We start from the raw sequence: 27,132 nt of genomic DNA on the forward strand, positions 1-27,132 counted from the left end.
AAAATGTAATGAGTGTGAGGAGCGTTGACTCCGGTGCAGATGAGCCCTCCGTGAAAAGTGCTTGCTCAACAACAAATTGAAAGTTAGTTTGCTGGACTTTGAGCGCAGTAAAAATCACCGGCAACACTTTTCCATGGCTGAACTGTAGCACATTTCATGCATTTACTGGTGCACTTGGCAGATTGTAAGTGTTTTTGAGGAAACTAGATAACTTTTGCACAGAAAAATGCAAAAAAAAACTTCACACTTCATGCGTGGCCCACAAGCCTGCATCCATACGCCGCACCAAATGTAGACTCTCCCGTCTTGTGACCCTTTTTTGGATGCGATCTAAACTCAGAAATGTGCTCGACTGGTAGGTTTTCCTCCGCTGACAGAGTTTGCATCCAAGGCTTGAACCAGACTCTCCACGAGTTTCCTGTTGGCTTTTGTAATCAGGTATTAATAACAGAGGAAACTGGGAATTATGCGGTTTGCATTTTATAGTAATGAAGAACTGGAAAAGTCACAAAAACAGGAAGTGACCTTGGCTCTTCCTGTTGTATTCCTCTGCTTCCTCTGGGCCAGTTTCGGCCGACAAATATTTGCCATTGTGGATTTGCATTCCTTTGTCTGCTGTGACACGTGTCTTTACACAAGTCACTTAATTTTAACTGGTTACATTCAGAAATCAAAGAGGATATTAAACATGCCACTGTTGGGAATGGTAATGCTGCGTATGAAGATGGAGCAGCACCTCTACTGTAGCCCCAAACTCACGGATGTCACACTGGCAAGTCGATTTGACCCGTCATACATTCTTCAGCTGCCATCTGTCAAGAATACATCCACAGACTTTAACATTTGATAAACAGACAAACACTGCATCTTGGCAGTGGTCAATGTTTATTTCGCATGTCGTGTGCTGGAGTGACTTGCCCTGACCCACATTATGACCACATTGGCCTGTAAAGTGCACGTGACCCTACTGCTGTATTTTGACATTTTAAATGGAACTCGCTGGCTCAGTGGGCTGATGCCTGTGTAACTGAATAATTATAACACATTTATACTGTCAGCTTTGGTCCTGGATGGTGAGCTAAGGGTGGGATTCTATGAGAATCTGTATTGGCTTGGCTCTGGATCGGTGCCCCTGGCCCCCCATGCTGAGCCTGGCAAGGAAAAAGTGCTTTACAGAAAAACCTGTTTACAAAGTGTTTTACATCAGGAGTAATGTGAAAATATTTAAGTTGAATACATTACTTACAGAATATATAAAGACATTCTGTTTCCCCATCCTGGGCTATCACCTTATCGTGGTGGAGGGGTTTGCGTGTCCCAATGATCCTAGGAGCTCCGTTGTCTGGGGCTTTATGTTCCTGGTAGGGCCACCCATGGCAAACAGGTCCTAGGTGAGGGATCAGATAAAGTGTAGCCCAGGACCCCCTAATGATGAGCAACATTATTGGTTCCAAGTTTCCCTTGCCCGGACACAGGTCAACGGGGCCCACTCCCGGAGCCAGGCCTGGGGGCGGGGCAAGTTGGCGAGCGCCTGGTGGCCGGATCTCTGCCCATGGAGTCTGGCCGGGCACAGCCCGAAGAGGCAACATGGGCCCCCCTCCCGTGGGTTCACCACCTGCAGGAGGGGCCAAGGCAGGCAGGGACCTCGGCTGTCTGATCCCCGGCTGCAGAAACTGACTCTAGGGACATGGAATGTCACCACTCTGATGGGAAAGGAGCCTGAGCTGGTGTGCGAGGTTGAGAAGTTCCGACTAGATATAGTCAGTCTCACCTCGACGCACAGCAAGGGCTCTGGAACCAGTCTTCTCGAGAGGGGTTGGACTCTCTACCACTCTGGAGTTACCAATGGTGAGAGACGACGGGCAGGGGTGGCAATCCTTGTTACTCCCTGGCTCAGTTTAGAGAGTTTACCCCAGTGAATGAGGGTGCAGCCTCCCTTCACCTTTGGGTGGGGGGACGGATCCTGACTGTTGTTTGTGCCTATGGCCCAAACAGCAGTTAAGTGTAACCACCCTTTTTGGAGTCCTTAGAGGGAGTGCTAGAGAGTGCTCCTTCTGGGGGCTCCCTCGTCCTCCTGGGTGACTTCAATGCTCACGTTGGCAGTGACAGTGTGACCTGGAGAGGTGTGATTGGGAAGAATGTCCTCCCTGATCTGAGCCCGAGTTTTGTTCTGTTGTTGGACTTCTGTGCTCATCTCAGATTGTCCATAACAACACCTTGTTCATGCATAAAGGTGTCCACATGTGCATTTGGCACCAGGACGCCTTAGGCCGCAGATCAGTAATCGACTTTGTGGTCGTGACATCGGATCTGCGGCCGCATGTTCTGGACACCCGGGTGAAGAGAGGGGCAGAGCTGTGCTCCTGTCAGAAGGAGCTTAAACTCACACCTCCGGGAGAGTTTTGACCATGTCCCAGGGGAGGCGGGGGACATTGAGTCCGAGTGGACCATGTTTCATGCCTCCATTGTTGAGGCGGCTGACGGGTGCTGTGGCCACAAGGTGGTTGGTGCATGTCGTGGCGGCAATGCCTGTACCCGCTGGTGGACACCAGCAGTGAGGGATGCCGTCAGGCTGAAGAAGGAGTCGTATTGGGCATTACTGGCCTGTGGGACTTCTGAGGCAGCAGATAGGTGCCGGCAGGCCAAGCGGAGTGCAACTACGGCAGTTGCCGAGGCAAAGACCCGGGCATGGGAAGAGTTTGGTAAAGCTATGGAGAATGACTTTCGGACGGCTTCGAAAAGGCTCTGGACTACCATCCGGCATGTGAGGAAGGGGAAGTCGTGCAATGTCAACACTGTGTATAGTGGCAATGGTGTGCTGCTGACCTCAACTCGGGATGTTGTGGATCGGTGGAAGGAATACTTCGAAGACCTCTTTAATCCCACCAACGTGCTTTCCAGTGAGGAAGCAGGGCCTGGGGACCTGGGGACAGGCTCTCGTATCTCCGGGGTTGAAATTGCCTTTAAGGCTCTGGATGTTGTAGGGCTGTCATGGTTGATACGACTCTGCAACATCGCGTGGACATGTGGGGCGGTGCCGCTGGATTGGCAGACCGGGGTGGTAGTCCCCTTTTTTAAGAAGGGGGACCGGAGGGTGTGTTCCAACTATAGGGGGATCTCACTCCTCAGCCTCCCTGGTAAGGTCTATTCAGGGGTACTGGAGAGGAGGATCCGCCGGATAGTCAAACCTCGGATTCAGGAGGAGCAATGTGGTTTTCGTCCTGGGCGTGGAACAGTGGACTAGCTCTACACCCTCAGCAGGGTCTTCGAGGGTGCATGGGAGTTTGCCCAACCAGTCCACATGTGTTTTGTGGACTTGGAGAAGGCATTCGACCATGTCCCTCGGGGGGTCCTGTGGGGGGTGTGAGGGTGATGTTTTGGTCACCCGCGCTGTTCGGTCACCAGACCCAGATCAACCACGCAAACAACAGGAGTTCCTTGCAAGGGAGAGCTGAGCAGCAGTTCAAGCTTCCTCTCTCAACTCCGTCCGTCTGCTGCTTGCTCACCTCTTTTATTTGGTGCACACAAGATTTATGTCAATCTGACCTCATGATTCCTTCTCTTCCTATCTCTACGACTTCCTCGTGTCCTTGAACATGGTACCTCTCAGTGCTGGGTACCTAACAGCTTCAATACTTGGTTCAAACACTCATACATTCCTTTTAATTAAACATTCTAAATCTACTTACTATACTTACTATAGCATTGAAACGATAATAGTAATAACAACAATAATTCTTCTCACAGGGGTTCTCCGAGAGTATGGGGTGTCGGGCCCGCTGATACGGGCTGTCCGCTCCCTGTACGATCGGTGCCAGAGTTTGGTCCGAATTGCTGGCAGTAAGTTGAACTCGTTTCCGGTGAGGGTTGGTCTCCGCCAGGGCTGCCCTTTGTCACCGATTCTGTTCATAATTTTTATGGACAGAATTTCTAGGTGCAGTCATGGTGTTGAGGGGATCCGGTTTGGTGACCTCAGGACCGGGTCTCTGCTTTTTGCGGATGATGTGGTCCTGTTGGCGTCATCGGCCCGTGACCTACAACGATCACTGGATCGGTTCGCCGCCGCATGTGAAGCAGCTGGGATGAAAATCAGCACCTCCAAATCCGAGGCCATGGTTCTCAACCGGAAAAAGGTGGAATGCCTTCTCTGGGTCAAAGAGGAGATCCTGCCCCAAGTGGAGGAGTTCAAGTACCTCGGGGTCTTGTTCACGAGTGAGGGAAAAATGGAGCGGGAGACCGACAGGCGGATCAGTCCGGCGTCCGTAGTAATGCAGACTCTGCACGGGTCCGTAGTGGTGAAGAGAGACCTGAGCCGAAAAGGCAAAGCTCTCGATTTACCGATCGATCTTCGTTCCTACCCTCACCTATGGTCATGAGCTTTTGGTAATGACCAAAAGAACACGATCACGGGTACAAGCGGCTGAAATGAGCTTCCTCCGTAGGGTGGCTGGGCTCTCCCTTAAGAGATAGGGTGAGAAGCTCTGCCATCCGGGAGGAGCTCGGAGTAGAGTCGCTGCTCCTCCGCGTTGAGAGGAGCCAGATGAGGTGGCTTGGGCATCTAGTCAGGATGCCCCCTGGACGCCTCCCTGGTGAGGTGTTCAGGGCACGTCCCTCTGGTAGGAGACCCCCGGGAAGACCCAGGACACGCTGGAGAGACTATGTCTCTCGACTGGTCTGGGAACGCCTGGGGATCCTCCCGGATGAGCTGGAAGAAGTAGCTGAGGAGAGGGAAGTCTGGGCTTCTTTTCTTAGGCTGCTGCCCCCGCGACCCGACCCCGGATAAGCGGGGGAAGATGGATGGATGGACATTCTGGTTCTTTCTCACACACAGTGGGAAATTCTTGTCACCCTTCCCCCATGGAGGGTGACCCTCGTGTTATCTGGACGCCACTACCACCTAGTGGTCAAACCTGTAATTGGCAGTTACCTGACTGAGATGTGGGTTGCTGATTAATGTGGAAATGGAAGCTATAAACCAGTAGAAAAGATGGGTCATGAGATGAAAAGTCTTTAGATTTCAAAATTTGTGTGTCAAATTCTAAACTAGGAATGAAGCACTTGGAGAGCACAGACCCCTGCCGAGCAGGCACTTGGAGAGAGAAAAACTGGAGATGTTGCTTTAATGGAGGTTCAATTTAAAAATAACTCCAAGTTAACACCATCATTAGTCCACTGTAGTATATACAGTATATAGGCAGAGGTAATGCGGAAAGTATTTCTGAAGATATTTGAATAACAAAGGATAAAGACATTTTAAATAAATGGGGATTTGCTTCAAATGTCTGCATTACACTTTTAATTTCATTCTACACTTTTTAGAATAGGGTCTGTAATTAAAAGGTAATCAGAAACAATGACAACAGTGTCACCAAAACGAAAACAGTGGAAAAAATGAGAACATTTACAGGTCAGTGTCATTTAAAATTGGGTGTCCAACCAGAAGGCAGGTTTGGCAACATGCACACCAGTAAGTTCCCAGGGTTCTGCGGGAATGTTAACTGGATGACAGTTGGCTGTGAGGACTGTGGGTCTTTCGCAGTCAACGGAAGGTGGGACGTTCCTTCTGTGGGTTCTGCTGTCATAGGTAAAATCTGGCTCTGCGGGAGGGAAAAACCAGGTCCAGCTGCTGCAAGGCAACGAAAACCCATCAGTCCAATTTATCCACACCCTGCTCCAACTCTGGACAGGCTTTTAAATGGACTCAATCACAAGAACAAAAGTGCATCTGTGTGAATCGGATTCGTTACTATTCTATGTGGATGTGGGGAACCAGGTTGATTCATACCCTTGAGGCAGGTGACATCGCACGCAGGATTCTGGGGGATTGTTAGCTGCACCACTGTTGGCTGCAGGTGCTCTGACTTCATAAGAGGCTGAGGGGCCTCTGATGCTCTGAGCTGGGATGTTACTTGTGCATTCTGAGGTGTTGGGACTTCACGCCCAGGCACTGCAAAGGAGCCATAAAAGACACTGGCACTAGTCTAGTTAATGCCCCAGGCGGTCGGGGCTGTCACGGCAGCAAACCGGAGGACTGACACATTAGGCAGATGCTCATAATGTTTTGGCTGCTCGGTGTATGTCTATATATTTATCTAGCCTACTAAAGATACGCTGGATAAGACGCCCCTGTTGGAATCCAAGTTCCATCCAGGTTAGCAACGGTCGCTACTTTTTTTTAACTGTTTTTCTAGTATTTCTAAATTATTGCCTCTGTATAAGAATGTGCCTATAACGATCCCGAAGTCGTAGTGAGTTAATATCTAGTGAAATATCGAGTCACCTTCAGTAACTTCAGTCCACGTGTTGGAGATTAGCTTTCTTTGTTTCCGAGTTTTCCTTTTTGTTCCCTACGAAACAGGAGCAAAGTGAGACTGTAGCTAACGAAGCCTTGTTGGGGACATTTCCGCTGGAGGACGGCGCACTTACGTAATTCTGCCTGTTGGACCACTCGGGGTACAGCTGTTTGTGGAGCTGTCTTTGTCGATCAGCCTCTTCATAATAGATGGCCTGTTGCTCTTTAGTCATCGTCTTCCACTGTCACAGGAATATTTCATTCATATTAAACCCTGGCATTGCACAAAGCTATTAAAAATATATGATATAAAACTGGCACACCTTCTGTGCTAAGTACATGTTAACAACTCCATTTCCTTTGGATTTGAGTTCTAGGTCGATATAAGGACGCTGCTCTTTCATGAACACCATAAATGCGTTGAGTGGCTTCTTTACATAAGGCTGACCGCCCTCCACCTCCTCCTGCACTTTGCTTCTCTTCCTGCTGGACACAAAAGAAACATCCAAGTTAGAACAGATAAAAAAGTCTCTGCTGGGCTTTTTCTTGGTTAGGTGAGTTCTGGAGTTGGACGGATTTGGAGAATGTTCTTTAAATAGAGCAAAAGCTCAATTAATGCAACATTTTACAAAGGGATGAATTTATTACTCTAAACTTATTTTGTCAATAGATAAAATAGATAGGTGTGTGTGTGTTTTGTACGTGACAGCTAACATGCGCTGGCCCATGCAGGAGCTGAAAACACCCAACCAGGGCCACCTCACCTCGGCTGGTTAGTGTTAACGTGAAGAACGTCAAAAGTGCACACGCTAGTTCCCGAAGAGCGTTCGTACATTTTTCGCTTCTTCCTGCGCACAGATAAGACAAATGTTATCTGGAATTATCTATCAAAACAGTAAATTAGGACATTTTCACAAAGTTTATTTAGTTTAGTATTTCAATTCAAACGATATATAATAAAGGAGATTTAATTTTCAGTTTAAATACTTGGAATAAATGAATGTTGTATGATGATTTAAACCAGGGGTGTCAAACTCATTTTAGCTCAGGGGCCACATAGAGGAAAATCTATTCCCAAGCGGGCCGGACCGGCAAAATCATGGTATATTACTTAAAAACAACAACTTCAGATGGTTTTCTTTGTTTAATACTGTCCAAAATAGGACAAACACAACAGCACTATTAATCATATAATACTTCAAGTTATTTGAAAATTCTGAGGACAGAGAACACACAATGTCTCAGTGATTCACAGAACCAAAACAGTATCCCAAACCACAGAACTATATCAGGGTGACATTTCTCATGCAGAAATGTACCGTATTTTCACGACCATAAGGCGCACTGTATTAAAAGGCGCAGTCTCAGTTATGGGTGCTATTTCTGTATTTAAAACATACACAAGGCGCACCGTATTATTAGGCGCATGCTGAAACATACAGTAAAAAATGACAACGGAAGTAAAACAGTGAGTTTCGACACATTTATTGAACAAAATATTCATTCTTCCGCCAGAAAACCATCAAAGTTTTCACCTTCTGTATCTAAATTAAACAGCTGCACTATTTCAATGTCCAACATCCTGAATTCCTCTTCTTCATCATCTGAATCAGACTCACCGACCGGTTCTGGTTCAGCGTTGATTTTGTGAAAGCTTTTACAATACATGAAGACGGTATCATAGCCCATACGTCTACAATCCACCCGCATATAGTGGCATAACTTGCCCGCCGCTGCCTCATAGATGTGGCTGGGCGCGGTTATCTTGTCGCGGCAGTAGGTGTGGAAGATGGCCACCCTCTCCTGGTAATTCGCGGGCAGCCGCTGCGCAACAGTTCCTTGCGCGTATGGAGAGATGCCGCCTCCTCATAAAGCGACAATACCAAGACGGACCTCCTTGGAAGTGCTCAATGTCCATTTCTTCAGCAATCGCTTTGGCCTTTGGTGACAGTAGAGACGCCCCTTCCAGTTGTTCGCTGTTCCACAACCAACTGTTCCACAACCAACTGTTCCACTCGGTCTTCCAGCTCGGGCCACCTTGCTTTGTTCCCGCGGAAACTCAGTTTCGTCTTCCTCCTCTTGTTTTCTCCACTTTCTGACCATGGACTCATTTACATTTAAATGTCTTGCAGCTGCTCGATTGCCATTTTCAGCCGCATATTCGATGGCCAGCAGTTTAAAGTAAGTCTTATACGCGTGTCGCGTCTCGACCTTACGCGTAGGTATGCCGCTAATCGATGGGCGGAGCCTTTACCGTAGAGCACCTACCAAAGGCACACAGCAGATTTTGGAACTCTCTCACACACACACACACACACACAAGGCGCTCCATATTATAAGGCGCACTGTCGATTTTTGAGAAAATATCAGTGTTTTAGGTCGTGAAAATAGTCGTAAAAATACGGTAGATAAAAATGATAAAACTCTATTGCCCAAAAAACTGCAAGAACCACAGTCACAAATCAAGAATAGGTTAAATATACAAATAAAATAAATTAAAAACAATAGCACATTAACACATAAGCAAAAAGCTGTAGCCTGAACTCAGTGTATCCAAAATAGTGCAAGCATAACATCACTATGAATCATAAATCATTTCAATTTATTTGAAAATTCTGATGTCCATGCTTTCATCACTTGCAACTGAAAAAGCAAAAAAAAGCCTTTACTTTGTTTTTTAACTGGCTGTCCAAATCCACTGAAAGATCAGAAATCCTGTCTGCGATGGTGTTTCTTGTCAGGCTGATATTTGCAAAAGCCTGTCGCTTTTCAGGGCACACGACCTCCGCTGCCTTCACCAGGCAGGTTTTTATGAATTCACCCTCACTAAATGGTTTTAAGCCACCGCTATTTCTTTAGCAATGAGGTAACTAGCTTTGACCGCAGCGTCACTGATATCTCGGCTGTGAGTAAAACCAGAGTAGACATCCACCTTCTCTTTTCTCCGCTGTCCTTGAAAGTTATCATATTTGTGGGCATGAAAACTCACATAGTGGCGACGAAGGTTATATTCTTTCAGCACTGCGACATGTGAACACAACAAACATACTGCTTTCCCGTTCACTTCCACGAAAAAATAGGAGGATGAAAATCTTTCTTGAAACACTCTGCACTCGGTGTCTGCTTTTCTCTTTTTTGACAGTGACATTTTGGGGCAGTGAGGGTGAAAAGCATAAAATGCTAGAAACCGTAATTAATCGCGCGGGCAAAACACAAATCCAATTGGCTCTTGTTTGACCTACTTGCTCTGCCCCGGTATAAACAGGCTGCTTGCTTAACATAATTGCTATTGCGCCATCCAATGGACGCATTTAGAACAGCAGTTGATTGGAAAATTGCAGTTCATTTTTATACTTTACATAATCATCTCTCGGGCCGGATTAAACCCTTTTGCGGGCCTGATCCGGCCCGCGGGCCGGACATTTGACATCTCTGATTTAAACAAATAAGACACAATAGTAAATTCACCATTTATGTGCAACCTTTATGTACTCACAGCATTTCCAAAAGAAGTCCTTGGTCTTCATGCATCTTGGCCCCTGGTGGACTGGAATTCTAGGGTAGATGAAACACAAACAAGAGTCAACATCAGGAACCTGCAACAGTCACCAGCAGAATGCCTTTTTCAGTGCTCATAGGTGTGGTTAAGACATAAAATATCTTTTAAAATAAGGCAATAATTGCTGTAAATGTTAATACACACCCTCTTTTTAACAACTACGTAGTTCTACTTAAAGTTTGGTTGTAACAGCTACGCTTTTATAACAGTTTAGAACTCATCATAACTGGTTTTAAGCTTTAAATAAAAGTTACTGTGCAATTATAATGACCGACTGCTGTGACCTCAAAAAACAGAATTATAAAGGAATTATAAGTAATTTTCTGGACTATATGTCACGCCAGAGTTTAAGTCACACTAGCCAAAAAATGCATAATAAAGAAGAAAAATAGATATATAAGTCGCACTGGACTATAAGTCGCATTTTGGGGGGAAATTTATTTGATAAAATCTGAGACCAAGAACATACATTTTATCTTGAAAGGCAATTAGCAATCCATTAGCATGGATTAGCAATAGGGTTACGGTATGCTAACGTAACAAATTCAGCTACATGACCCACAACGAACTGAGTACGTGTCTGCTTTGTTAACGTAACATATTAACAGTTATTCAGATAACTATAGCATAAAGAACATTTTACCAAACAATCTAGTCTAAGTCCATAGACGGAGCACCGCTTCTTCTTCTGCGTCACTAAAGGAACTCGTTCCTCAGGTACACACGCCTCTTGTGGTTGTCGGTGTGAAAATAACATGTGAAATTCTGTAATAATGTATTTATTTAACACATAAGTTTCTCAGGAGTACAAGTCGCACCCCCTGACAAACTATGAAAAAAGTGCGACTTATAGTCCGGAATATACGGTAGATTCCTTTCTGATCTCCTACCTGTTCCCGGGAAAGTGAGGTTGAATGAGCTTGCACAGGGCAACTCGGCGAGTCCTCTTTTGTTTTCATTTCCGTCACGTGCACTGTTAGAAGGCAGAAGAAATCACTTCAACAATCATAACTCCAAAAAAAAAAAATCTGAATTGATGGATCAGGATGTCGCGTCGATGAATTGTGTTTTACCTTCAGCAACTTCGGCCTTTAAGTCTTTGAGTCTTGCTTCCTTTCCCTAAAAAATAAAAGCATGACCCTTTAAAGGTCGACCCCTCAGCTTCTTCAGAATGTCTGGCCAGTCGCATAAGCGGTATAACTATGTTATAAAGAACTCTATGATCCAGATGGCAGCACTAAATCTCTATAAGACACTGAACACTTGCCTTCTGTGTCAAATGCATTTTGCCAATCGTGCTGCACTGGACTGCAGTGTTGGCAGAGGGCCTCTGCTCCTCCAGAGAGACTCCAAATGTTCCCTTTGCTTTCTCAGTGTTGGGCCATTTCTCCTCCACCTGCTCCCGTACTTTATTTTTCTTTCTACGGGAGAAAATCCAAGCAAGGCAAAAGCTTTGTGTTATAAAACATGCACTTCAACTTAGCGTAGGGGGCTTTATTGCATCTCCAAAGTCGGAGCCGCTGACGCTCACTTCAGGTTTGTGCTGCTAGAGGTACGATGGCAACGCCTAAATATGAGCCGGGTATTTAAAATCTGGATTTTTTTGTTCATTGAGGATAATAAGAGACAGAAAGCCCACAAGTGAGTCACGACTTAATGACCGTGGGAAAATGTGGGTCCCAGGTGTGAGACCAGTTGAGCCCCTGGACTAATATCATAAAAAAGTAATATCTAGGTTAATCCAGTGCAACAATCTTGGGTTTACTTATTTTAAACAGGAAGATATAAAACAAAAGGATGTGATTTTAAGTAAACAAACAAATCTGTCAAAAGCCAATTTTTGTTTCGCTTAAATAACCATTAATAACATGAATGAATGTGATCTCATGATCCAGGGATGTTTTCATTGTCAAAGAGAACAGAAATGATAACGTGCAAATATAATATTGCCCATGCTGGAGAACTCAGCTCTACATTTCAATTTAACATGTTGCCCTTTTTAATGTTTGAGCTAACACAAATAAATTATTAAATATTTGGGTCAAAAATGTATTATTCAAAAAGTACATTAAAATTTTGCCCATGATTCTGATTCAGCTTTGGATCAGATCTAGACCCACATGTGATTAATTCAGTGGGCAAACCTATTTTTTTAAGACTATTTCCAATTTCCTCAAAATAGGAGGATGGATTCAGTATATTGGGGACTAGTTTGTGGTCTGAACATCAGGTAATGAGCTCCTCACAGCCTGTAAATCAGGACCATGAGCAGAGAGGAATTTTAAGAAATGGCACCTTGGTTGACTGGTGTTAAAACGATCAAAATCAAAGGAAGAAGAACTATTTCCTGTTGACAACTTGTAGACTTTCTCTCCATTCCTGCACACAAATAAAGAGACAGGTGCACACATTTGCATTAGCAGACAGAAAAGGTGAACACCACCAAACAAAACCTTTTCCCGCACCCATGTACTCACAGCAGCCCAACAAAATTCAATATATGTTCCTGGTTTGCTGAGAGCTTCACCACTGATGTGTCATTGTTCTGGGGGAGAAAACAAAATCAGCACATAGCAACAGGAGCTGGAGTTCATCTGCCTGTTTGCTAGGAACTGTAAAAGAGAAGCATCCTTTACTTATTCTAGGAGAGGAAAGGAAGATGTTTCCTCTCTGTTTAGGAAACATCAATATGCTCAATGCTGTCCGTCAGTCAGTCGGTCAGTCAGTGATAGAGACAGATCCCTTCCCCTGACGAGGCCCACTTACATGAGCAGCACGGGTCCATTGTGGTTCTGAACTCCTGTCCATTCCTGTCACACAAGAGACACTTTTCAAAAACTCTATTTCACATCATCTCATATAAACCCAGAAAATAGAGAGTTCAGTTTCACTTTTTAATAGAGGGAAGAGTTGGAGGGAAGCGCGAGTACGGCTTTATTCTGACACAGATGAACGTGTTTAAATGTCCACAATTGTTTGTTAAATGTATAGTTTTACTTCTATAACTTCATAAAGAAGTTGTCTTCTCTTTCCTATAGAACAAACAGTGGGTTCAAATATTTACTGCACTCCCAGAATATTTTTTGGTACTGCATATAACTTAAACTCAAGCTGTGCAAGGCGCTCACTGCAGTCGTGAAGATACCACAAACCCAAAATAGCCATGCCATCAAAGGGGCGAGCGAAGTAGCAGGTTTGAGGCGAGACTCTCTGAAATGTTTTGTATTTTTCCAGAGTTCGATGGGAGACGAGAAACTATTTCAACTCCTTAACCGTCAGCTTGGCTGTCAGAAGCAGGGATTTGGCTCAGCATAAATTCTTTTCCAAGCAAGTCAATAAGTGAGCAAATAAAATGATCAAAATGCTGAAATTCACTTGAGATTGTGATCAATCTTCCAGAAAACTGAACTGGTCTTTCTATTGCGATTTCAGAAGCTGAACTTTGGATTCCCAGCTACTTCACCTTACCTCGAGTACCTTTGGACTTTGTGGAAACTCTTCTTTTTTCTTCTTGATACAGCTTTCTCCCCTAAAAGTCCAAGCACACAGATGCATTCTCAGTGTGATTAGTCTCCCCATGTCCTCTTGGTCGAGCAGTGTGCACCCACGTAATTGTCCCCATTGGACCACTCAGGGAACAGCTGTTTGTGGAGCTGCCTTTGTCTCTCAGCCTCCTGGTAATAGATGGCCTGTTGTTCTTTAGTCATCATCTTCCACTGTGGCAAAGCAAGCAGAGTCGGTTATAACAGTGGTTTTAGGATGTTTTGTTCATTTATTTATGAGGATTCTGTAGGAAAATGTATAAACATTTGACCCTAAAAGAAACACACTAGAGTAAGTCTGAAAGTCTCAAACGTTCAACAGATGTGCCTACCTTCTGTGCCAGGTGCATGTTTACAACCCCATTCCCTTTGCGTTTGACTTCCTCATCAATATGGGGCCTCTGCTCCCTCATAAAAACCATAAATGCATTAAGCGGCTTCTTGATGTACGGCCGGTTCTTCTCCAGTTGCTCCTGCACTTTGTTTCTTTTTCTATTGGGTCACAAACAAATTACAAACCCAGTTTTGCATCAACACAATCAGACAACGTAAAACTTTCCACCTTCCTTTATTTTATTCCCACTCCCAAAGTGGAGCCAGGGCAAAGGTAACATTTAGCCTTATGTGGCTATTATGAGGGTTTGAAAATTTAAATGATACAGAAAATCAAAGATGGATTTCATTAAATATGATTTGAAGACTGGGAGGGTTCATCATAAATAAGTTAAAGTCCATCAAGGTCACTTGGAAAAGCCCTGGGATTCTGTAAATTACCTAGAGACAATTTAGATTGTAAGAGATGCTGTATAAATAAAGATTGATTGATGTTTGAAAGAAAGCAAAAAATTCTTGAGACTGGCTTGGTGGGACTTGAGATTATTTGTGCTCCAGCTGGCTCAACCTGGCTGTCATTATGGAATTTCTTTCATGACTCACTGTCGTTAAAGGTCACCAGCTAGTCTTGATGGGGTGATGGTCAGGTGGGTCTTTAGGGTCACATGCCCCATCTTTACACTTAGGTGTTACTGGGCATTCAGTCCCTTGGCTTTGATCTTTGGAAGATGATCAAAAATGGAATCAGCTTTTCATTGCCCCATTGTCAACATTTCCTGAAAGGGGCATTAAAATCCTTTCAGAACTTTTGCCATTATTTTGCTAACACTCAAACAGAAGCCGCTGTCCCATAATCTCCTTGGTGGAGGTGATAATGGATTTATTACATTCTGACAGCGAAGAAAAAGATCAAGACCCAAGACATCGAACACTCATGAATTTTATTACATGTTTTCTAACGTTTAAACCAGGTAATTGTCACATTTTGAGGCAGATTCAACAACGGCCATTGTCACGGTCACAGATAGATAAAATTCTGACAATGGCAGGAATTCAGGACCCACCTCACAGTTTGACAGCACCTATAACCTGCATCCCCTCAACCACCAATAGAAATGCAGCAGGAAGCAGCAGCAGAACTAAACGCTGAATGCTAGTGGATGCAAATGTCAACCCAACTTCATTCTGTGCACATAAATGCCAATAAAATAAGAGTTTTAACCCAATTTCTCCTTTCTGTGGTATAAATTGAGTGCTGATAATGTTGCATATCGCCATACATCGTAATCGTCAATTCAGTGCACGCTTATCATACAGTACGCAGTTTAGGAGATCCAGGTCGAACACGCAATGAGAAAATAGACAGTGTCTAGAAAAGACAGGTGGATTCGTATGCACACATGCTTTTTTTTGGATCACATCTTGCAGAAATAACAAATAAATGCTACAGACAGCCACGATCACAAATGATTTTTCACTTTATTTAAAATTGAACAAAATAAAATTCTAAGCCGTCATGTGAGGTTTGATAAAACTAATGAAAAGTCTGAAACTCTACAGGCATTTTAATGCACAGGACAGAGGAGTGCTGCTCACTGATGTGCTTGCTGCATCTCAACCCGCGTTAGACTGAGACCAAAGTGTCGACATTTTTTGGCAACTTTGGCCGCAGTAACGATAAATGTAGCTCTAAAGTGGGACCGATGGAAAGAAAACACTTTGCCTTTGTCTTTTAAAAAGTCTTCCAGTTCACACTTGCTTGTCATCCGTGGACAGAGGGAGGTCCAGTTCTTTCAGTGCTGTGAGGTCTTGAAAGAGTTTGCGTGCCAGGATTTGCCGTGAATGCTGTTCGACTTTTAGTGTCGCTATATGCTTTTTCTTTTTATCCATTTTCAGTTGTGAAACTAAGTGCAGAGCGCTTCTCGAAGTCGCTACGCACTTTAGCATGTGTTCTGTTGTGCTTATCTGTAATAGCATATGAAAAACTCCTCCACCTGGGCAAAGTAGGCCCTGACTCCTGAGTCTTAATTAAGCAATCAGTGTGACTAATGCATTTGTCAAGGCTGCCCCTCTGTTCTCTGTCTTTTGGTTTTTAATAATCCAGTTAAATGATCCAAATGTTGTCTAACTCTGTGACATGTTGAGTGATGAAGCAGAACAGAACATTATTATATTATGTTATTATTCCATTATGCTCCTACACAGGTGGATAGTGTCTGTAACCACCTTTTCATGTAATGTTAGCTACATTAAAAACGACTTTTTAGACATGTCTTTACTATTGACGAGGAGTTGGTGAGAGTAACCCAAAGTGGACAACATATGTTGAGTAGGAGGTCTCTGCATTAAAACAAGTTAAATATTTGAAAAACTGAATTATTAGGCTCAGCCCTGGTGGACCTCTTTATTGTCTCTACATGCCCAACAGCTCCTGAGCCAGTTGGACAGCCAGTAAACGGGAGACAATTTTGGCGGAAACTTACCTTGGTTGGTTGTTTTTAAGATGAGGGACATCATAAGTGCAAGTGCTGTTGCTTGTTGGCAACTTGTAGACTTTCTCTCCATTCCTGCACACAGGTAAAAAGTGAGGCGTAAAAATTAGCAGGCGTAAAAGTCTTACCTGGCCAGCCAAACAGGAAGTCAAGTGACGTGTACTTACAGCAGTCCAACAAATTCTACCATATGTCCCTGGTTTCCTGGGAGCATCTCCAGTGATGCTTCATTGTTCTAAGCAGCCCAAAAACACAAAGACAGAGAATATATCGTCTAATCTAATGGTCAGGGGGTGTTAGATTGCATCTGCCTAATTGCAGCAGACAAACAGGGTTGTTGCTGTTCTAAAAGAGGAAAATGCATATTTTCAAGTGTGATTAACCTCCAATTTTATTTAATGTTTTCCACAAAAGTTCCATCAAGATAACAAATTAGCACCAATATTGATCCAGAAAGAATTTTTTGGTTGCATTCCCCAACCCAAATTAACACAAGAATTGCTATTTTTAACCATTTTACCTGTTTCTGATGAGAAGTGCCAGTATGGCTGTTCACAAGACCAGGACTTTGAGGTTCTTGTTTAATCTCAATTACTGGGGCAAACAGGAAGATTGATAGAAAAACAAACAAAAAATAAAAATAAAAATCAAACCACACATCATAAATTATCTGATGCTAATGAATGGATACAAGTATTTTAGCTCACTTTTGAGGATTATCATGCAATGTTTCCCTCTCTCAAGAAGATTCTTCAAAAAAATGTTTTACCTTCGATAATGTCAGTGTTTATGTCAAAGTCTGCTTCTTCTTCCTAAAAGTACAATCATATTACATTTTAGCAGGACATCACTAATGACAACTCTTTGTAATAAACACACTATCCTGGGACACATTGGTGGTATAGTGGAACACCTTGAGGAAGTTCCTCTAGATTTGACACCCATTTACTTTAGCGCTGTTTAAAATATCCTCCTCTAAGCTGTTGGACAAGAAATTATTTCCTTGTGTCTGGGACTTGCATTGACTTTAAAGTCTGCTAATTGATTGTATCAGTTGCTACAGACATAAGATGTGATTTCAGCATGACTGTTGTCTGCTTCCAGGAGTTGCTGGTGGAGCCCCTACTCCCTTTGCCCACAAGATATCAACCACAAACCACAGCCTTGAAGATTCCCATCTTTATTCACACCTCGGGCACCTAAACAGGCTTAATTCAGGCTAATTCTGAAAATTTGACCCATCTCCAACATTCCATTTCTCAGTAAAGTCCTGATAAAAGTTGCTTCTTAAGTCCACCAATACATGTAAAATCATGAGCTATACGTACAAAGCTCTTCAATCTGGTTTCAAAGCGCTCAACCACACAGGGGCCGCGCTCATTAGAACCACAAACTGCTCCTGACCCTGGCCTCATCAGATTACTCATTCTCTTTGACCCTTTCCAGCTTTCATTCCATCTTTTACACCTTTCTGCTCCATTGCTTTTAATGGTTTCAACTATAGCTCCATAAGAAGAAACACTATTGCCAACTGCTCTGGCATCTTCAATTAAATCCCATGACCCAAAACACCTGAACTCAAGAGCGTGTCCAGACTCCAACACCTCTCAGTGTTCGGCTGTGTAGGACACATCCAAAAGAGTGCCAGAGTAAAACAGACTAAAATAGAACAATTCATCACAGTTTACAAGGAAAATACTGCCGATGCATTAATGATGCTACACAGTACTGATTAATAAACACCTTTATTTAATGCAGTGTGTTGATATTTATAATGGTGTTTAAATAAGACCCAATCTTGTGTTTATGTATCGTTTTAATTTGATGAAATATTTGCCCGATGTCTTTATTTGTGTTTGGACTTACAATAACTGAGAAAGCTTTATAATAATTGAGAAAACTTTATAATAACCAAGAAAGCTTTACAATAACTGAGAACGCTTTACAATAACTAAGAAAGCTTTACAATAACCGAGAAAGCTTTATAATAACCGAGAAAGCTTTATAATAACTGAGAAAGCTTTACAATAACCAAGAAAGCTTTACAATAACTAAGAAAGCTTTACAATAACTGAGAACGCTTTACAATAACTGAGAAAACTTTATAATAACCAAGAAAGCTTTATAATAACTGAGAAAACTTTATAATAACCAAGAAAGCTTTACAATAACTAAGAAAGCTTTACAATAACCGAGAAAGCTTTACAATAACTGAGAAAACTTTATAATAACCGAGAAAGCTTTACAATATCTAAGAAAGCTTTACAATAACTGAGAAAGCTTTACAATAACTGAGAAAACTTTATAATAACCGAGAAAGCTTTACAATATCTAAGAAAGCTTTACAATAACCGAGAAAGCTTTACAATAACCGAGAAAGCTTTACAATAACTAAGAAAGCTTTACAATAACTGAGAAAGCTTTACAATAACTAAGAAAGCTTTACAATAACTAAGAAAGCTTTACAATAACTGAGAAAGCTTTACAATAACCAAGAAAGCTTTACAATAACTAGGAAAGCTTTATAATAACTAGGAAAGCTAGAAAGCTTTACAGGTTAAGGTTCAACAGCGCTGCATAAACAAGCCCAAACACGCCTGGCCTTGCACAGAAATAAGATCAAACAGCAACTTGACACTCAAAGAACCCGAGGGACTTTGACCCTTGATCTTCCAAGGATCAAGGCCAAGTGGCTTTGATCATAAAGCAACCTATTATATAACTCTGTATTACTACTGTACTCTTCTGCATTGCCAGTATCAATTAACCTCAACCTTGTTGTAAATACCTTTAAAGCCATTGTTTGGTCAATGTGTTCGGACCAATAACCCCTCTGGATCCTGCTATTGAGATGAGCTCAGACCTCTCCAATCACCCTGATTCACTGACGGGAATCGTAGTCCATAATCTGCTTCCTCAACCAGCAATCCTTCCACAATAAACAATAACCATATGAAAAAGGCTATAACGCCTGCATGGGCCTGCATATAAACAATGCTCAGAAGCGGTGTGAGCTTATACTATTCAAGTGAACACAATAATGAAGTTTTAAAACAGACACATTCATATTATTACATTCAATGCCAGGAGTATGGTTGCTGTCGTGATTCCAAACAGACCACACGGGTCGATGCTGGATGTAGCTAGTTGGATTCTGCTACATGTATACACTGCGTATGGAGCTAAAGCTAATGCTAATGCAACATTTGGTGTAATCTTGTCAGAAATAAAGGGCGGGGTTCAGAGATAAATCAACAGAAGACATTTATCATTAACTGACTTAAATTAATTATGAATAGCTATTTACTCTTTTTTGGGATATATCTGGATGTTCTCAAGACCCCAGGGCAAATATAGCCATGTATTGCACACAGACGATCGAAAGAGGGTTTGAATGATTATCTTACCTGTTCTTCGTGCGAGGTGCTCTCAGACATGCACATGGGACTTGGGCACCGCGGTTGGTGTCTCATCTCCATCTCTGTAATACACACTGTTAGCAAAGCAATTTTAAGGAAATTGATTGAAAAAACATCATTATGTACAATTATTAAACTACAACTAAATTGTTCTTTAGTGCCTAATGACATTAATACTGATATTTGAGATCAAAATTCAGAAGTTAAAGTTGCCTCATTATAATTGAAAGTGTATTCTTTGTTATGTTTTAAAGACATAGGTCTCAAACATTCTCCCATCAGTGTATGTTTGTTTTAGAACAAGTTTTATTTCCGTAGACAAAGCCGTACCCAGCATGTATCCTGATTTTGCTGAACAGCCAGTGTAGGGGCAGGAAACATTCACCAATAATGCCCAATATCATGGTGAAATAGGGATTAGGTTGCTTCTGAAAGATGAGCTACAGCAGGGCTCATGGGGTCACCAGTCAGAACTATAGCCTGTAAATGTCCATCCTATTTGTACCTCTTTTCCCTGAAGAGTGGGGGGCTGGAACCTGGGCAATGTGTAGATACAATTTGCATAGTTTTATCTACACATTGCCCAATGGTCAGCTGGCAACGTGCTCACAGTGGACCCTTGTCCAGGGTGGAGAGCCATCAGTTGTCAGTTTCATAGAATTAACAAAGTTCTGCTGTGAAACTTTCTGTAGCAGTTGTTTCAGACATAAAATATTTGCTGGATAGCCAGAAGCTATCCTGCTAGGCTAATGTAAACGGCCAAAGTATAAATGTTTGTCTTGTTAAAAGTAAATGACCATGTTGCTGCCCAGAGCCAGTAGACTAATGAAAGAAAGCATCAGCAGACTCTAAAGGAGGCTGAGATAGAATAAATACTCTGTACGCCTCAATAAAGCATAAGAAGGAACTAAAATAAAATGATACATAATAGAGTCACTTTAACCTCAGACTGTCATCTCAGAGTCTGTATTTATTTCAGTTGTCAACCAAAAAATTCACCTTCGGTATCTTCGGTCTTTATGGCCACTGTACCTTTTGTTTCTTCCTAGGATTACAAACACAATACATTGTCAGTGGGTAGCTTTCTCGCAGCGTAAACCCTTGAACTTTTTACTTTGTTATCTCCCAAGTGACATGCGAGCAGTGTGTACTCACTTGGCTTGAGCCCTCTGGATGCTTCCACTGTGTAAGACAATGGCACATAGTTACAACACATATTTAATCAATGCATAATAAATAACCTTTCACCCTGAGCTTTTGTATAGACTGGACAACAACCTCTGCACATTCATTGGGTGGAGATTTACTCATATTTTTCACACGTTTTAGGCCATCGGGGGGCAGCAGCTGCTTCTGCCTTACAACAAATGAAACTCGAACCAATTTTTTGCTCAAAATATGTTAATATTGATTATGAATATACACATAATTTACTTCCCTCCAGTACTATAATCTTTCATTATGTGATGTGCACCTATTTATACCTAATATTCATACCTATACATGGTAAAATGCTAGATGAAAGATGGTGCCTAAATTTTTAATAAATTGGATTTATTACATCATGTAAATAGAAATAAATTATGTATGTTGCACATTCCACAAGGTTACAAGTTATATGATCACCGTGCTTAATATACATATTACAAAGACCGCTTGATTAAGAATATTCCAGGAGCCATACAATCATGGTTAGCATGTCAGTGTATTTGCTGCCAAATCTTGATATTTACTGTCTAAACCACATTGTGCTGGTTCTAGGCAGCACTACACTCCTCCTCAGCATGTACATTAATGCATTCATTTGCATTTCCACTGTTGAACATTTAAAAGGGTACCAAAACCCTTTTGGTTATTTGAAAGTATAAAACTGCTTGTTGGTAGGTGAATGAATGCATAATATTAAAGCTGTAAGCTGTGTTGAACGACCCTTGTGATCCTTCAACTCCACCTTCCCTTGTGACCCCTGACTCTTGTGTCCCTGTGCTGCTGGAGGTGTTTGTTCTTTCTTTCTTTATTCTGTCTTTGTACTTTGTCTCTTTGTTCTTTCTTGCCTTTTTCTTTGTTCTTTTTCCTTTGGGCAAAAATGCATGTGGACATTTTCTATAAGCCCACCAAATGTATTCCACCTACTCAAAAACAAAATATGGTGAAGGTTTTCATGAAGTTTAAAGGGGGTGCTACAGAGGCAAACTGCCCCACCCATATAAAAGACCTATCGGAATTAAGTTGAGCACAAGTAGATGGTAATGAAAGCTCTTCAAAGTGGCCGTTAAAACTGGCTTGGTGGCGCCACTGCCACCACTCCAAGGCTATTGATGCACTGCCCTTTTTAAATATTCAAAATTGTATTATTTTTTGTCAGACCTCTAATTTTAATAATTGCAGATTGTGTACAGCCACCCCATGTGTCTGAGTTGCCATCAGTAGCCTCCAGCACAATGGACTGTAAAATTGACGGACCAAAAGGCCCCCAAAAACACGAAGGAATAAAGTCTGCAAGAGGTAGCCCTCAAGGCATTAAGCCCATAGTTCTGGCACAGAAGAGGCAGGAAATAAAACATGGGGAAGGAGTGAAACAGGTGAAAAATTAGGTAATCGGGATCACGTTATTATAGGCCACTCTGGGGGCTGCTGCGCTTTATCTAGGTGGCGCTACAACAGAAAGCAATTATTGGCTTTTCAGGTTTTAGGAATCCTGGTCAAACGTGCAGTCTGGCAGATTGCACGTACACATAGGTTGCTTTTTGATCAAAGCACCTTGCCTTTGATTTGTAGAAGATCAAAAAAGTCTCTCCAGAATCTGGAACATCACCTGAATTTAATGGAGTCTTCCTTGCTCCAACATCAACATTTCCAGAAAAAAATCATTAACATAGCTTCTTTGATCTTTGGAAGATCAAATATCAAAGTCGTTCCAGATCCTGGAATGATCACCCAAATTTTCCTTGGCCCATTATCAACATTTCATGAAAAAAGCCCTCTGGCTTTGATCTTTGGATTCAACATGTCCAAGTGACAGCCACTTCGTGTGTCATGGAGAGAGAGCAAAGGTTGCCTCACCATCACAGCCACACCCTCTGATGAAGTTGTTTTTGTAATTTATTATTGCCTATGTCTAGATTGTACTGCTCAAAAATGAAAATGTTACTAATATATGTTCCTAACTCCTAAAAAGTTATTTTGCTAACAGATTAACGCCAACTGCCACATAACCTCCTTGGCAGAGGTTATAAAACAAAATCAAAAGGCTTGCTCAAAGACCTTGTTCTTGCTCAGGCCCTGATAATATAGAACAGAAAATGTCAATCTGAGCATCTTCTCTCTCATTAGGACTCAGCACAATGATGTGATTTTGCTAAATAATTTGACTTCCATAAAGACAAATTACAGGGCTGCTGCAGCTATGGATGTGTCCTCCACACCACAGAGGAAATGCCACACATAACGGTGTATGATTTCAACTGTAGTTTCATTAATCAGACTGCTAAGTAAAAATAATCTTTTATCAAATCCCTCAGCTAAGCAGGCACTATGGCAGTATGGAAAAATGAAATACACGTTACAGGAACGCTACTTTTAAGCAATAAAGCAGCACAGAAGCAGCAACGTTGGTAAGAGGCAAATTTCAGAATGAAGAACATGCTTGTTCTTCCGCTCATTTTCAGCCACAACTAGAACTGGGGCTGTGCCAAAGCCCGAGAACCAATTTCCAAGCAGCACTTTGATCTTTACTAGGCAGCCAGATGATCAAAGAACACTTTGAACTTCTCCAGACACACAGAAGATCTAAACAGCACTTTGATCAAAGCACTACTTTGATCTTTTGACTGAAGATTGCAACACAGTGGCACAAAGGCAGAGGCAGCAGAAGGCAAATTTAAATATTTTTTCCAGTCTAAAAATTTGTAGTTAGCATGATGGTTTTACTACACATATAGTACAATAACTTTATCTTAACCCCACCGATTAGTCAGAGGTCTGAAATAGCCTTGTCCTGACTTAATTTTTCATTTTTGGAACCCCAACACTATTTGGATTGTAATAGTATTTTATTACAAATATAGTGTATTTCAGATCATTCTTATGTTTTAACCTGTTCTTTCTGAGTTCAGATTCAAGACAGATAGATCTGTTTATTGTCTCCAGTTGTTGGAAGCTGTTCGCTATCTAACCTCATGTGGAATTAAAGTTTTGGTTCGAGTCAAGAACGGTCTTTTGGGATTATTTCTGCTGTTTCTTGTGTTATTTATTGAATCCAACCCTTGCACTACTTTTCGACGATATGTGAAAATATGAGGTCATCAACACGCGCTTTAAAGTCCACTATCATTTCTTTGATTACTTTGTTTTCTTTTGTGACAAGGCTCGGCTCGTCGGTCAACGAGCCACCGCTGAATTAGAATTCCCGGTTTTTCATTTTGTAGCCACACTAACGGGAGCGAATTTCAAAGATGTTGCACACAATAAAGTGATTAATGTCCTTGCGTGGCGAAAAAGCGGATCGACTTTTGGATTTAAGGTGGCTAGCTGGACTAACCTTAATTTTAGTGACTGGGGGGTGCCCGGGCTCTTGTAATGTATCCATTTGTGGTGCTTCCAGGGGGTTTGTGGTCTCCGTGTCGGGTCGACAGCGCCGCGTTGAGAGCCCTTCGCCTCTGCCCGAGAGTCGTCCCCGAACCGAGATGTTTTTCCTCCAGCTCCCCCCTCGTCGAAACTGCGACAGAGCGCGCGGAGACAAAGGCTCGTGTCCGAGATGCCGTGCACGTGCTCCTCCCACGTACTAAGGACACCGGCAAGGCTCAAACTTAATTGCGACGACAAAAAGGTCTATCTGGCAATCAAAACATTTCGCCTGGCTTAGAGAAAACTTAATATGTTTCAGGTTTCTCTTGACTCTTCATCATTACTGTATGTTAACTTGTTTTTCTTGCCTATGAATAATGACACGACCATGAATGGAATCTATCCGTTTAATATTTGGCCACTGGAGAGCAGATGTGTAATTGTTCACAATGTGTTCAGCTTCGCAAGGACAGAATACAAAATAACACTGGTGCAACTGGTCAGATATTTACCTTTAAAAGCGAAATGTGTACATCTTTCAGAATAATACAACTATATGGAGCGCCCGTGTGTACGCACGCGATATTTTTCTCTTCTACTTGTGTCATTTAATGGCGTTGACGTATCACTAATTGTATTACTGCCACCTTTCGAAAGGAGTTTGGAACAACAAGGTAATTTCACCCAGCCTACTGCAAGGGGGAAAAAGATGATCTGACTTAACTCAATGCAGGATTCAGGGTATTTCAGACATTATTATTTGTAAAAAAAATATTTAGAAATGCTAATGCCACAAAAGATAAGTCCACAAAAGAGAATACTGTTCCTATATCACTTCAATAGGGTGAATGGTTGCGTTTAAGTACAACTTGATTTTTGTCCAAAAAAAAATCTAGACCTGAAAATAAACTCAAAACTGCTACTGATTTTAATGATTTTTATATGAAACTCGTAAATTTCCCCACGGGGATGAATAAAGTTCATCTTAATCTTAATCTTAAAAACATTGACTCACATCCTCACTTCTCTCTGTGTTGTGATCAACACCAAAGCATGAATTATAGGAATGTTTTCTACATCCGCAACTTTCCAAATTCTGCGAAACTACTCAATAATAGATGAGGAAAAAATACATAAACAAATTATATCTGATATAATTTCAGATTGACCACATCAATAACTAGCATTATGCAGTGCATTTCTTTAATTCTTTTTTTTTCTCTTGTAAAAGTACCAAATACTAAAACAAAAAAAATAAACAGAATAAACAGCAAACAAAACTGCACCAATCAAAACAAAAAGAAAAAGCAAAATCAATCCATTATGAAGGACAGAAAGAAGCAATGTTCATGTCCCAGTTTTTGAAGTCTCATTCAATGCTTGTATGAACAATCACAACTAAAAGACAAAGAAAACAAAGAAAAAATAAATTCTTTGTCCTTGTTCCACTAATATGTCTTGTACAGGCCCATAAAAAGCTGTTTAAAAATGATGTTAGCGCTCAATTCTAATTCCATAACAAGTAGAGATTTCTGGTCCAGAAAATGTTCTAGTATGTGGATTCCAGCAGTCTTTCTTCCATCAGGACACCCAATAACACGATCTCCAAAACAAAATGTCATTGATGTATAGTATAAATAGAATGGGACCCAAAATAGACCCTTGAGGGACGCCACAGGTAGCAGCTTGATAGATATCTGCCTAACTAAACAAATTTCAGTTTTTTACTAATGGAAAAGTCAAGGGCTGCTGCTTTAATATCGCAGTTGTCCTTTTTTTTTATCTTGTCAATTTCTTAGCTTCTATACATGTTAATACTAATCCCATCAGTGCCATAGATGTATGGATCGTCCTGATCATTGTCTAGACTGAAAAATAAAGCCTGGTGTGTAAGGACTGGAACATACTGACTAGTCAGATTAGCAGGATTCAGGTGGGGCTGTTGGTCAGGACGCAGCAATAAGAAGTCTTTAAACTGGTAACTGTGGCAGCCCCATTCACAGTGCTGTCATCTTAAATAATAGTCTTGGATTTATTTATATCTCTTTCTATAGCTGCTGACTGTGGTTGAAGTTAATGGGTACCAGGAAAGCTCTTTTGACCTTTGATCCTTTAAAGATGAATTGTCAAAGCCCCTTTGATCTGCTGATCTTTAGATGTGTTTGATCTTATTTTCAAGTGAGGCGAGGCTTGGGGGATGGGGATTAACCAACATGGCTTTCACAATAATTCACGCTTGCAGTTAGAGATATAACTGCTCTGTGTCATATGATAAACAACCAGCGCAAATAATGCATAGATGGATGAATCATCTACTCTCTACATGTAGGATTAGGAATGTTTTAAGAGAGATAGGGAAGGTATAGTTTGAGGGTTTCATTTAAACATTATTTCAGACATTTTTTTATCCATGTGTAGTGAAATAATAGAACGAACTGTACAGAGTTAAAACATAACCCAGTTTAACCAGCAGTACAAAACACAATTTTAGAAGGGATGAAGAGCAATGGTTGTAAATGGTTAATTTTTGTTTATTTACATGTAGTCTTTAATGTCATGGTGCCCCCCCCCCCCTTCGATAGATACAGTAGCAAACGTAGTCAAGCACATCAGACACAAAACAGCTTCTTCCCACAGGCCACCACTGATCACCACCTAAATCTGCCATACACTGTCCTACATTTTGTACTGTAAAAAATAATAGTACTTTATTTATGCCATTTGCACTACAGTACTATCAGTTATTTATCTGCCGTTACCAACTTCCACTTATCACTTGATTTAAATAAATTAAAACATAAAAAAAAACATTAAAGTCTCTGAAGCAATGGCATCCAGAACCATGATAAATGTTAAGTTCCATATTACAGTAGGAACTCCTGCTAAGTCTATAGCTGAATTCATTTCAAGGCATGAGACATCTAAAAAA

The 27,132-nt window shown here is 41.8% G+C and overlaps 1 protein-coding gene across 11 annotated transcripts; it reads right to left on the bottom strand.

Annotated features, from left to right (window-relative positions):
• Positions 1-5,090: 5,090 nt before the first annotated feature.
• Positions 5,091-24,826, bottom strand: LOC105419230 (uncharacterized). Of its 11 annotated transcripts, none has more exons than XM_011620688.2 (25): positions 24,716-24,826; positions 24,178-24,420; positions 20,793-20,819; positions 20,670-20,682; positions 19,626-19,699; positions 16,988-17,030; positions 16,739-16,812; positions 16,386-16,453; positions 16,210-16,293; positions 13,726-13,885; positions 13,460-13,567; positions 13,320-13,380; positions 12,618-12,661; positions 12,329-12,396; positions 12,147-12,230; positions 11,119-11,272; positions 10,925-10,970; positions 10,742-10,824; positions 9,789-9,847; positions 7,057-7,140; positions 6,616-6,778; positions 6,427-6,534; positions 6,281-6,347; positions 5,786-5,947; positions 5,091-5,626 (listed from the first exon to the last, which is right to left on the bottom strand). In XM_011620688.2, the coding sequence occupies exons 1-25, from the start codon at positions 24,809-24,811 to the stop codon at positions 5,415-5,417; spliced, it is 2,385 nt and encodes a 794-aa protein (XP_011618990.2). In that variant the 5' UTR covers positions 24,812-24,826; the 3' UTR covers positions 5,091-5,414. The 11 variants fall into 11 exon arrangements, with proteins under 11 accessions (XP_011618990.2, XP_029689630.1, XP_011618985.2 ...); XM_029833770.1 differs by having other exon boundaries at positions 19,626-19,711; XM_011620683.2 differs by having other exon boundaries at positions 20,637-20,682.
• Positions 24,827-27,132: the final 2,306 nt, after the last annotated feature.

This window comes from Takifugu rubripes, chromosome 3, assembly GCF_901000725.2.
Source record: "Takifugu rubripes chromosome 3, fTakRub1.2, whole genome shotgun sequence".
NCBI lineage: Eukaryota > Metazoa > Chordata > Actinopteri > Tetraodontiformes > Tetraodontidae > Takifugu > Takifugu rubripes.

Excerpts from the sequence above, each read along its gene's own strand:
- LOC105419230 (XM_011620669.2), bottom strand. The coding sequence starts at position 24,811 with ATGACACAAGTAGAAGAGAAAAATATCGCGTGCGTACACACGGGCGCT. Across the intron at positions 12,662-13,319 it reads AAAGTCCAAAGGTACTCGAG|GAATGGACAGGAGTTCAGAA; the intron begins GTAAGGTGAAGT and ends CTTGTGTGACAG. Across the intron at positions 5,627-5,785 it reads CGATGTCACCTGCCTCAAGG|CAGCTGGACCTGGTTTTTCC; the intron begins GTATGAATCAAC and ends GTTGCCTTGCAG.